The following is a 13,335-nucleotide window of genomic DNA, read 5'->3' on the forward strand; positions in this document are numbered from 1 at the left end:
TCAAATCAAAAGGATAATGCATGGGCAAATGAAGTGATCCCGAAGGAGACTGTGAGCCCAAGATAAGCTCCAAAGTTCTAATAAATAAATGTTTTCCTCTAAATATATATACATATCTCCATTGAAAATTATATTTTCCCTTTTATTCTTTTTCTTTTTCTATCATTCGAAAGTAGGTGTAATGTCACACCCCACTCCCTACATTTAGGCAGTGTGACTAGGATACTCCCTGTACCCTACACCAATAGCAGGATCAACTGATCACTAACTGAATATTTAATATATGATTAGAGTACCAAGGGAAGCGATATAACAAAAGATACATATTAGAGAAACAAAGTGCGGAAGCTAGAAAGTGATAATTACATATATAGGTGGCAGTTTATTCCATCATTCAAAGTTTAACAACCATTGTAAGATTAAATATACAAATATACAAAATATCCAAAGACATCAAAATTGTACTTAATTACAATTCCAAAACTGAAATAGAGTACTGTTTTCCATAAGCACAAGCCTCACAAGGACAGTCCGAACTGTGCTCCTCCTCTCTGGGAGCACTCCAAACATCAAGCCCATCTGTGTACGGATAGGAAGGATCCATATCCGTCGCCACCTCATCACCTGCATTAAAATCTAAAAAGAGGGACCCTCAAGGGATGAGCTTCATTAAGCCTAGTGAGCAATTAGATCATACAAGCAAGAATAATTATACATGATGCACAATCGTATGATGCATGAATGCTTTAGTTGATTTTCCACCTGACATATCAATCTAAGTCCAGGTATAGTGCTACTACAATACCCTAGGTAGCATCCTTGGTCCCGAAAATGGTGGAGCCCAATGATGTCAAACCCGAGTTGTGATGGGAGCCTGTGGTACCGACTCCTCCCTGAGATTGTTCGTAAACCCCCTTGACAAACCTTGTCCTGGCGTTCGGTCAAAAAATACGGTCGATGCCCAAATTTCTCGGCGGGACGCACCCGTGGGTTGTTCGACACCTAACCCCTGTCGGTTAGGGTCATAGCACTGGGATATCTTCATCCTAACCAGCATACAAGCTATATGCATGAAAGGTATGTATATGTATATGATAGAGGTCGAGTCCATAGTGCTAAATTATAGTTGGCCCGGCTATCCTCTCGCCCCTCTAGTCTACAAATACACATATGAGAATACACGAGTGTGATACCAAAGTCACAGTCGGTCGATCACAAACCCGTTTCCATCCTAATGCAGCCTTTACAATTAATAATGCAAGTCCTATATGAACATATCTATAAACAACACATGACAATCCCAAGTCCTACACCCAATTACGACACTTGGATCCCATCAAACACATATTTCATCACATAATCACATATTCACAATCACAATCCATCTTTAACAATTCAAGTATAATCATAAACATTCCTAAGTGTCTATCATTCAAATGATCGACAACCTAGCAAAACTAACCCTAACTAGCAGTTATATAGACTCCAATTACCTACACTAACTTTCATATTGAGTAAAGCATCAAAGGCATATTAGTCACATAAGTACAACATATGCATGAATCACATTTACAGGACACGCGGGAGAAACACTCCGAAATTAAGTCAAGTATCTAATCCACTCACAATTCATCATAAACTAAATGATCTTGGATTCCTGTACACGCGTACGCCTGCACAACAAGTGGAAATTACCCTAAACAGTCAAGTTACAGGTGTACATTAGCTAGGAAAAGGTTCGGGGTCGAACCCTAAGTCAAACCCTCGAAACAGCAGGAAATAAGCCCCCATGGACTATGCATGCAGTCTGTGGAGTCCATCATCCGTAGGCCTGCGATATGTGTAGGCAAACCCCAATTGCCTGCAAGATTTCATTCTTGATGAAGGAGCTACGGACGATGTCTGCATCGTCCGCAGACATTGACTACTTAGGCCATTTTTGCTGTATTTTAGCAATGGTTCAAGCTGTGGATGGTCAATGTCCAAGGAAACATCAGGGACTTCAAGGGGGGGTAATTCTAACCTACTAGAGTTGCGAATGATCATTGGATCCCTTCCCAATTAGGGGTTTAACATAGAATTAGGTTCTAAGCTAAGAAATCCCCAATTTCAAGGTGCTTCAATGGTTGTTTCAAGGTGGTTAGGCTAAGGGGCTGGGAATTAGTAAATTAGGGTTAGCAATTGATGCTTCTAGCATTCAATTGAAGGGTTAATTCGATTAGAGCAAGAAGCCCTATGGTCTGGACCAAGATTAACAAATCAACCACCTAAACCTAAGTAAAATCAATAGAAACAAGGAAGGAAAGGGGTTGCTTACAGTGGGGATCGATTGGAATGGCAAGGGGGAGTGTTCCAGAGTTGGAAGTAGCTCAATCCTCTTCTCCTCCATGAAATCCTTGGTTGGGCAGAGCTCCAAATGTGGTCTGCTTCTTAGATTTTGCTACTTAGTGTTGCACTCATTGGTGTAAGAGTCTCCACAATCCAAATCTAATCATGGAAAGGAAAAATTTTAAGTAAAAAAATTTAGGAATAGGATTATATCTGATATAAAGAAGGGTTAATTTATGACTATATGCCTACTCTCATTGCTTGTGTAGCAACATCTTCATAACCAAAACTCAACCGCTGGTGATTTTCGACCATAGCTAGATTAATAAAAGAAGTGTATTACCTGGTGCAATGTATCCAAAAGATCCCTATATTCTGATTGAGCTCATGTGATTTTGAGATCTACTTGTGGCTTTTGAAAGAATTCTTGATATCCTAAAATCACCCAAATGTGCAATCAAATCACCATCGAGAAGAAAATTGCTTGGCTTTAGATCATAGTGAATAATTTGCATATGACAATGGTGGTGAAGATAATCCAATGCTGTTGCCATATCAATGGCCTTATTCAATCTTTGAACGAGGTTTAAATGCCTTTTTTCATCTTGTATGACATTTGTATGTGGATGTGACCACCTATCCAAATTCCTACCGGGCATGAACTTGTATATTAAAGCCTTGAAAATCTATACTTGAGCAAGATATTAGGATTCTTACAAGATTATGTCGGATGTTTCTAAGAGAATCACATTCAATCTTGAAACTCTTGGAAGCACCTCTTTGTCTAATGTTGAGGACCTTTACTGCAACAATAGTTTCCCCATGATTGAGAACTCCTCCGTACACAACCAAAACTCCCAATTCCAATCAAATTTGCTGAAGAAAATCCATCTATAGCTTTAAGGAGTTGGGCATAAGAGATCTTAAAATGACGATCCCCTATAAAACATAAAGTGGATTCTTTCTTTTCTTTTCTTTTTCGGTAGATAATGAAAAACAATATCATAAAAATTAAACATAAAGAGTCCTCACAACCACATATGATAACTATCAGCTTGAAAACACGAGGCCTGGCATCTTTCTTTGACTTTAGAGTTTGGCATAATGGCGAATGAAGTTCTGGTATACCTCCACCAAGCTTCTTGTTTGCAATGACTGAAATTGCACTCAAATTTTGAAAGACTCCATCTACTGATACCTCACCATCCAATGATTATATGATAAAATTAAGTTTTGTAAAAACTTAACTGTACCCAAATATTTTGGGATAAAACCAGAGAAGTTGTTGTGTAAAAGATCTAAATCTTGAAGACCTCTTAGAGAACTCAAAGACGATGGTATAGATCCTTGAAATAAGTTATCATCCATAAAATGGTGCTCCAGGCTTGCACAAGTACCGAGGGTGCTAGGGACTTCCTTAGACAACATATTCTTAGAAACATCTAGGATTTTGAGATTGATTAGTCAACCCACTTCCAAAGATAGAGAACTAAAGAAATAATTTCTACTCAAATTTAGTTTTATCAACGTGGAATGATCAAATATCTCTTTGGGGATGATACTATTGAAACTATTACTAGAAAGGTCCAAGTGACAAATATTTGCATTTTCTAAGACTTGAAGGTATTTTTCCTTGCAAGCGATTACCTCCTAGATAGAGATAAATTAATTGTATCAAGTTTCCAAGAGAAGAAGGGATTGGCCCTGTGAATTTGTTCCCATATAAATCAAGTAAATTTAGCATTTTAAGTCTCTCAATTGAAGTCGGAATACTTCCTTCTAGTAAGTTACCAGATAGGCCCAAGGATTGTAAGGTTTCAAGATTCCCTATCCCCACTGGGATATCTCTAGACATTTGATTTATTGACTAATAGAGCTCTATGAGTTGGATAGATAAGTTTGCCATGAAATTGGGTAGCATGCCACCAAATTGATTTTCAACAATGTCCAAATGTGTTAAACTACTATAGTTGGTCAATGTGTTGATAAAATTCAGGTCATCGATCGGCCCCACCACTTCCCAAATGATTTGCAAACAATGAAAGCCAAGTGAGTTTTGGTATGCCTCCAAAATGAATATCCACTTTCCCAGTAAAACTGTTTATGGCAATTAAAAGTTCTTCGAGTTTAGATAAATTGGAAACAAAAATTGGAATTGATCCATGAAACTGGTTTGCTGCAACTTTAAACTCCCATAGATTAGGTAGATTGATGCCTAAATTTGGTGGAAGAATCCCTTGAAGTTGATTATCCACAACATCAAAAAGACCAAGTGAGGATAAATTATATATAGTGGGAGGGATAGTACCAAACAACTTATTTACAGTAAGCAAGAGAAATGTTACTCTTGTCAAATGTCTAGGGGCATCTGGAATACTTCCACTTAAATCATTGTTTGAAGCGAAAATGGTATCAAGGGATGAAAGATTCCCAATGGAAGGTGAGATTTGTCTTGTCAATATGTTGTTATGGAAAGAAAGGAATTGAATCTTCGACAAGATGCCAAGTGTTAGGGTTTAGGGTTTAAGCACAAGGTTTCTTAAAGCAATATATCCTGCATATCAAGTTTGGAATAAATAGGATGCTACCTCCAGCTAGTATTTATAGGAAAGATTAGGGTTTTAGGTTAGATGGGCTCTATCCATTGGGACCCACCTCAGCCCGATTCCTTATTCAAGTAGACTTATATTAGAACATATAAAAGGGTATAGAATATACCCAACACCAAGTTCTACTGGAATTTCCCCCACAATATTATTGTTACCTAAACTGATTTCTATAAGGTTGGAGCAATGTGATATATTGAGTGGTATCTCTGTTAGTCAAATAGCAGTCCATGGGATCGTTGTACTCATGCATCAAGCTAGGTCCACAAATATTGAAAAGTTTGGGTTGTCCTAGGGCGCCCTACATAAATTTTAGGGTTGCCCATGGTCGCCCATGGGTGCCCTACCATGACCCAATTAGGATATGGTATGATAAACCATTACCCAATCCATCTCTTACTTGTCCCACAAAATTATGGGATCCCCAAGAGAGAAATTTCATCTCTTTTCCATCCCATGGAAAGAGGGATCCATCCTATACCCGAATGCACAATGGAAAGAGATCGATTTGGGTTTCTTTCACATCCCATGAATAGTCATATAATAGAAACAAGAGGAAATAACAGAAATTTACTAACCTGATGAGCACAATAGATAATGGTTCTTCCTCCAACGAGCACACCAGGTAAACAGATCTGAACCTCCAATGGTGCAGTCAAGGTTCTCCAAATCAATCCAATAATCTCTTCAGATCTTTAAGCACAAATTCGGATTTTCAAAACCCTAACTCTCAAAAACTAGAGAGAGCATGAAGAAGGAGAGAGAAGAGATCAAGAGAGAGAGAGAGAGTAAGAGAGCCAAAAACGTGGGAGAGAGGGGGAGCCCCCAAACCGTCCAAGGCTAGAAAAAACCTCTCCCCCTCCATGTTTTAGGTGTTTAAATAGATAGGGCTTTTAAAGCCCTATTTGGAAAAATCCCAGTGAGAGTTTGACACTCTCTCTCTCCTCATTGACTTGAACCTGTTTAAACCTGATGGGTTCTAATTGGAGAAGAAGCATAATCTAATAGGGAATTAATAGTTTAATTAATTAATTATTTTATATTTAATGGATAAATAATAAATTGCACCATATCCAATAAATTAAATAAATAATTAATTAATTAACAAATTCCAATTATACCCTAACATAATAATTAATTATTATGTACCAACCCACCACTAATCAACACCATCATTATGGAATCTAGGACATGCACACTAGTACTGCCAAACCCCATTCCATAGTCTGTAGGTACATTATTATGGGTGCCTATGGCTTTGGACACTTAACCTAAGATCTATTTGGACTCTAATGTGTTTTAAACCCATTTTGGACCTTACAAAATCCTCCAACCAAACACACCCTAAGTCACTTAGCTAAACTAAGCCAAAACCCTAGCTCTCTCCTCATTTCTTTCATTTCCAAACCCTAGAGAAGAAAGAAAACGTGGAGATCGAGCTGAGCTTGAAGGGATAAAGAGGGAAAGAAAGAGAAGGAAGGGAGGATCCCAACCTCCATTTGAGCTAACCTTGAGCTCACAATCACTCCCCCAGCTAGTTATACACTCACCTTGGACTTGGAGCTCATTGAAGAGGTGGATTGGAGCTCTAATCCAGCTTAGTAGCTCACACTCTTGTTGTCCTAGGCTGAACCCCATTGTAAGCCATCACCTCTACTTAATTTCTAAGCAAGCCCTTATAGATTCTAAGTAATAGCTGTCTAATTCATGCCCAAACCCAAGGACTTCCTATTCTAAATGATTTATTCATCTAATTAGATGCTAAAAGCATCAATTGGTAACCAGAGATGATCCATTCACAGCCCAATGGCTTAGTTGCCATGAAACCCCATTGTAAAACCTCTAATTATAGGATTTTGGGTGTTGAAGCACAAATCCCTTGATTAAGATCCTAATTGGTTTGAATGCATACTCTAATTAGCAACTTGGGATTTTGAGAACACTTCCCTAATGATCCCCTGTAGGCTCTATGGCCTTAGGCCAAAGTTGGGTTCGATCCAAGCCAAAACATAGCATAAATGAGCTGAGCGGATCATGTTGTCCGGATCCACCATGATCCGCAGGACAGTCTGCAGAGACCAAATCATGCTATAAAATGAGATTTGACTTTGGGGATTGAACCCAGACCTTCTCTCACTTGTTATACACCTATTTTGTGACTTTTTATGGTGACCTACTTAGGTTGCAAGAGCATACACATACACAAAAACCAAAGACATATGTTACGATGATTGTGAGTGGATTAGACATTTGAACTTAATTTATGGATTGTTTTTGTGTGTGGAATGCCATTCATGCATGTGTATGCTATCTAATATGTTGATATGGAAATTTTAATGCATGTTATGCCTATTTCGAAATTATGATGCATAATCGATCATGGTAAAAGTGGATTACATTTATCATTTTGAATGCTAGAAGACTAGGAGATGATAATGATTATAGAATCACCGTAAATGTTGAATGAGTATTGATTATTGATGATGTTTATCAAATGCGAAATGATGAACGTGTTGATTATGTGAATATGTGATGAATGTTATTGATGGAATCCAAGTGCCGTGAGTGGGCGCCAGACTTGTGATTTCCAAGAATTGCAAATGTAAATGATGAGTGGAAATGAGTGACTAAGATGTGTGTATGTATGTGCCATGGGTTTTGATCGGAATGTGACCGGCCGACTATGTTTTTGGTATCACACCCGACACACTTGTATGCTTATGTGTAAACTAGAGGGGACGAGAGGATAGCCAGGCCACCGGGTTTGGCATTATGGACTCAGCCTCTAGATTATACATGGGCATACTCTTGCATTGCATTAGAAACATGTTGTTTAGGTCATTAGGTACCCAGTGTTGTAACCCTTACCGATAGGGGTATAGGTGTCGGGCATGCCCTGCTACTTGAGTGTCATAGTAACACTTTTCCTAGACTTAGAACATGTTGCTTAGGGGGAAAATCTAAAAAAGCATTCTTGCATTGTGTGAATATGCATCATTATTATATGGTGTTTTCGTGTATGGTTTAGTTGCTCTTAGGCTTAGTTGGAACTCATCCCTCGAGGGACCTCTCTTTTTAGATATGGATGCAAATGTGGTTGAACCTATTGAGGTCGAACAGGAGTACCAAGGTGGAGATGTGTATGGGGCCTTGTGAGTTCCAGGCGAGGAGGATCATGGAGCCAATTATACATGTGATGGTTGTGCTTACAGAGCACATTAGTTTGGGCTAGAGGCCCAATAGCCATGGATACTGTTCTTTATTTTGAGGATGTTTATGAAGTTGATGTAATTAAGGATGGTACACTTTAAATTTCTTTATATCTTATATATGTTATTTTGGAACCTTAAGTGTTGTGAATGATGAAATAATATAAATCTTACCTATATGATATCATTAGCTTTCGAAATTGAATAATTACCTATGATAGCATTTCCTTCCGCTGCCACTCTGTTAAACATGACACAACAAAGTGTCGATCCTTAGGATTTAGTGTGGAATACAGGGGTATTTGTTAGACATATTTTATACCTCATTTTAACGTATTATTTACTGTCATTTTATTCCAAGAACAGTGCTACTCGGGTACTTTTTGTCATTTTTTAAGGTTTAGGGGCATTTTGGTCAAAGTGGAGAATACATGTCTAATTGGACCGCCAAATGCCAAGTTACATGGTTGAAGAATTCAGCCGAGTTAACTTTGGGATTTTTTCCTCTAAGGTTCCCTCACCCATACGGTTGTGAGGTTCCTTTTACGGATGTTCGACATGTGTCAGCAACAAATCCAACGACTGGCTTTTCAAAAATTAAGTTATTTATATACGTTTGACTCTCTCTCTTTCCTCTGTCCACTCTTTCCTCAAAACCACTCTGTTCTTCTCGCTCCTCTCTCCACATAAACAGTTTCTTAAATAAAGAGTAACTCTCACGTCTCCTCTTTCCCGCTCTCGTCTCTCTCCTCTCTTTATACCATTTTCAAAAATCAACAAAGAGCGAAGCCGAGAGAGAGAGACGGGAACAACAAAGAGGTGGCCAATGGGTGCATTGATGGGTAATGAAGATTGATGGAGTTTTGGGTTTTAATTGCACTTCAAGATTTTTTTGCTCTCCCCCCCATTGCGAACTAGGTTTGTCTCTTTTCATGTCTCTGTTGAATTTGTGCTGACGGTGCGAATATTTTATACGTTCTTTTCAAAAACTATAAACCCAATTCCATTTTATACTTTCATCTGGTTTCCCTTCTCCTCCACGACCCAACTCACTTATTCTCTTCAACTGTTCAAGACCCACAGAACTAACAAATCTCCTTCCTTCTTTTCTCAAAAAGCTGTACTCATTCCTACGATTGCAGAGACCTGTCACATGTTTGGTTAAGGGGATACTGTACAATGGTTTTTTTTTTGCTTTTTAATTTTTTTTTAATTAATGAAAGAGGCATACAATAAAGGAAACATATGTTCTTTACTTCACTCTGTTATGGGTGCTATTGTTAAAGGCTCAATCATGTTCTTTAGAGGGTCTCTGTTTATAATCCAGGTGCTTGAATGTGATACCCTCCACAATTTTGCCATTTTGTATACCCATAAGTGACTATGGTTTTGCTAGTGGATAAAGGATGTCATGATCAGAGTCTTGGATAACAAACAATATATTTTCACTCAAATCTGAGCACTTTGATTGTTCCAATAAGAGTAACTATGGCGACATTTTATTTTGAGTTGTGGCATGGATCATATTGACCTTTTCAAAAGTTTGTCTCAATCCCCTTGATTAATTATTAGCAAGCTCTTAAATTTGAAAGGCTTTCCTTAAGAGACTAACAATTTATGGTACGACAATGTTGTGTTGTTGCTGCTGATATTTGAATTGGAAAATGTGCAGCTATCCATTTAGTTTTTGTGGTATGTTAACTTTGTGGGGGCAAGTTACCCAGGCAATAAAAAATAATGGCACTCTTGAATTGTGAGTTCTTTTATAGTTGACCACATGAAGGTTCCCTAATTATGTGAGTTCCTTAAGACTAGGGAACCTTCACATAGAGTGGAAGGTGAGATTTGGAAGAAAATGAAAATTGAAGAGAACTTAAATCACTCACTGGTTATATTGTTTCATGAAATGGGTGTTGATTCCAGATGATGAACAGGATCAGCACTGTCAAAGTGGGAAAAATCACTCTTATAGACATTGTGTTAAAACTATGGCATCTCATTCTGGCTGCAACAACTTGCAACATTTAGCATGAAAGAACATAGCTAGAAGGGCCAAGAAGAAAGTCAATTTTTGGGCTTCATTGAATCTAGTTCAGGAAAAGTCTGCAACTAAGAACTAGGAAATATATATATATATTTTTGATAAATAATACTGTTGTTTCTTGTTTCATTACATCTATGGTTTTTATATTCTTACTCTTAGTTGTATTGTCTATTTCTTAGGTTTCATGTGTGTTTATGAATCTCTAATTTTGAGAATTATCATTGTTGTTTTTCTATACTTTGCTACTCTTTAGGTGGGTTATGGATAATCCAATAGATACAGCGGAAAAGCCTTTCATCGGCATGCAGTTTGATCAAGACAATGAAGCATATGAGTTCTATAACAGTTACAGAGGAAGATTGGGTTTTAGTGTCAGAAAAGACTACATAAATAAGAGCAAGAAGGATAAAAATGTGACAACTTCGAGGAGATTTGTTTGTAGTAAACAAGGTATTCGGTCAAAAGACAAGCGTGTTGATGATGCAAGTAACTCTCGAGCAGAGACGAGAACTAATTGTGCTGCTCGTATGGGAATAATTCTTTTGAAAATTGGAAAATACGAATGCCAAGATTTTGTTGAGGAGCATAATCATGAGCTTCATTTAGCATCTACCACCCACATGATGCGGTCACAACGGATCATTTCAGATGTACATGCCTCTGAAATTGAGTTGGCTGATAATTCTGGAATTAGACCTAAGCCCTTTTTTGAGTTCATGGGCAACCAGGCAGGTGGGAGACAGAGCCTTGGTTATACCCGAGCCGATCATTACAATTATCTCCGTACTAAACATCAGCGTGATTTAAAGTATGGTGAACCGGGGAGTTTGTTACGGTATTTTGTGAAACAAACCAGGCTCAATCCCTCTTTTACTTACAGCTTGCAGTTGGATACAAAAGAGCAGATAACTAATATCTTTTGGGCCGATCCTAGAATGATAATAGATTATGCATTTTTTAGTGATGTTGTGACGTTTGATACAACCTTTTGTACAAACAAGGATAATAGGCCTTTTGATATTTTTTTGTGAATTTAATCATCACAGAGGAGTTGTTATATTTGGGGCAGCTCTTTTATATGATGAGACGGTTGAATCATTCAAATGGTTGCTTGAGACTTTCTTGGAAAGTCATGAAAAAAAGAAGCCTATAACAATTTTTACAGATCAAGATGCTGCACTGGCAAGTGCAATTTCAAAAGTGTTGCCTGAAACATGTCATGGTCTGTGTACTTGGCATTTGATGCAGAATGGGATTAAGCATCTAGGTAACTTAATGAAAGACGGATCAAGCTTTCTATCAGATCTGAAAAAATGCATATATCAATATGGTGAGGAAGAACAATTTGAGAATTCGTGGGAACAACTAAGATTCGACTATCAGGTTGAAAATGGTCCATGGTTGGATCGCATTTTTGGGCTTAAACATAAGTGGGCCAGATGTTATATGAAGAATACATTTACAGGAGGTATGCGGAGTACACAGCTAAGTGAAAGCATAAATGCAGACTTGAAGGATTATACAAAGTGTACTTTAGATATTGTACAATTTTTTAAGCATTTTGAGCTGGTAGTGAATGATAAGCATGCTAATGAATTGAAGGCTAAGTTTGATTCAAGAAATAAGCTGCCAAAGAACGCATATAAGCACACACCCATAATGGTACATGCATCAAAAGTATACACTCCTTTGAAATTCGACTTATTTCATGATGAATATGAATAATTTGGTATGTGCTACATAAAAGAGAAAGATGAAAGTAATACCGTCTAAAAGTATGTTATTGGTGTTCTTAATTCAGCTGGGGTGGGATATAAAGTTGAGTGTAATCCATCTGAGTATATATTTGAATGTAGCTGCAAGAAATTTGAGTCATTTGGCATCCTATGTTGTCATGTTATGAAGATTATGGAAAGATTAGATATCAAGGTTATTCCTGAAGCATACATTTTAAATAGATGGACACGTGGGGCAAGAAAAATGATAGTGGAAGATATCAGTGGAAAAGAAGTTAAGGAAGATGTTAATTTGGATTTTACATAACGTGATAGGATTCTTTGTCCTAAACTAGTAAAGATTGCTACACAAGCATCCAATTTAGCTGAGGGATATACATTGGTGAACAATATTGCTAGTGATTTGTGTAAACAATTAGAAAATCTTTCTCGGCAAGCCCCAAACTTAAATGAAGAAGAATCAACTGAGGATTTAAATCTATATATAGTGAAAGGGCTTAAAAAGAAAGAGAGGAAGAAGAAGCCGGGCTCTAACCCAAGTAAAAGAATTAAAAGTTGTATAGAAAAACCAAAAAAGTGAAAGAAATTAAAAAAAACGGTTGCATCTTAGGTACTTTCTATTCCTTTTTTTATTTAATAAAGTTAAATTATGCGATTCAGTTTTTGTGGTTAACTGAGCGACATTTTATGCATAGGCATAGAGTTCATTTGATTATTCTATGGACTGTATAAATTCCTCTCAAGTCTCTATTTCTCAGGTATTGCTTTGATAATTTAATTATATACTCATTGTAGGATAATTCCTTGCCAATTTTTTGTTTATATTTTATTGCTTCATGTGTAGGCGAGTGTTGATCTATTTACCTCCTAGTCTTCCATACCTTCAGAAAAACAAGCTTCGTCAATGAACTTATTTCCTGATCTGAATGTTTAGCTGACATAAGATAGGTAGATTTAATTTCTCTCCTCCAATTAAATACATTGTCTCTTAGGGCTGTTTATATATCTAAGGAAAATGCTGATTGTAATCATTTGTTTGTGGCAGGCTTGCAGTTATGGAATGGTTAAAGACTGCTGAAATGATGGCTAGGAATAGGAAAGAAGGAGAGACTGTTGTGTTTTGAAGCTTTTTAACTTAGCTACCCCATATCATTATTTTTTTTCTTGCTTCTGGAGGAGAATTGTGGTTTTATTTTTCATCCTCTCATTTTTTGTTGTGAGTACTTGGTGGAGCTTTAATGTTACTGTGAATGAAGCCAGTGGTGAAACCTTAAAACATTTTAACTTACCTACTCTCTTAAATCTCAGTTATTATTCTCAGGACTTATTTTATCTAGCTACATTAACCAATTGCCAATATATATCACTTTTTGTACTATGCTTCCACCATTTTGGTTGGTGCTTGGTAGTGT

At 37.3% G+C, this 13,335-nt stretch overlaps 1 protein-coding gene across 1 annotated transcript; it reads left to right on the forward strand.

The window, feature by feature from the left end:
• Positions 1-4,734: 4,734 nt before the first annotated feature.
• LOC122643517 (protein FAR1-RELATED SEQUENCE 5-like) lies at positions 4,735-11,912 on the forward strand. Its single transcript, XM_043837132.1, has 4 exons — positions 4,735-4,768; positions 7,963-8,086; positions 10,441-11,022; positions 11,234-11,912. Exons 1-4 carry the CDS (start codon positions 4,735-4,737, stop codon positions 11,910-11,912), a joined length of 1,419 nt encoding a protein of 472 aa, XP_043693067.1.
• Positions 11,913-13,335: the final 1,423 nt, after the last annotated feature.

Source organism: Telopea speciosissima, chromosome 10, assembly GCF_018873765.1.
Source record: "Telopea speciosissima isolate NSW1024214 ecotype Mountain lineage chromosome 10, Tspe_v1, whole genome shotgun sequence".
NCBI classification, from domain to species: Eukaryota; Viridiplantae; Streptophyta; class Magnoliopsida; order Proteales; family Proteaceae; genus Telopea; species Telopea speciosissima.

Coding starts and splice junctions, on each gene's coding strand:
- LOC122643517 (XM_043837132.1), top strand. CDS start 4,735: ATGGTATCAAGGGATGAAAGATTCCCAATGGAAG. Junction 8,087..10,440: donor GGAGATGTGTATGGGGCCTT/GTGAGTTCCAGG, acceptor GCTACTCTTTAG/GTGGGTTATGGATAATCCAA. Junction 11,023..11,233: donor GAACCGGGGAGTTTGTTACG/GTATTTTGTGAA, acceptor TAATCATCACAG/AGGAGTTGTTATATTTGGGG.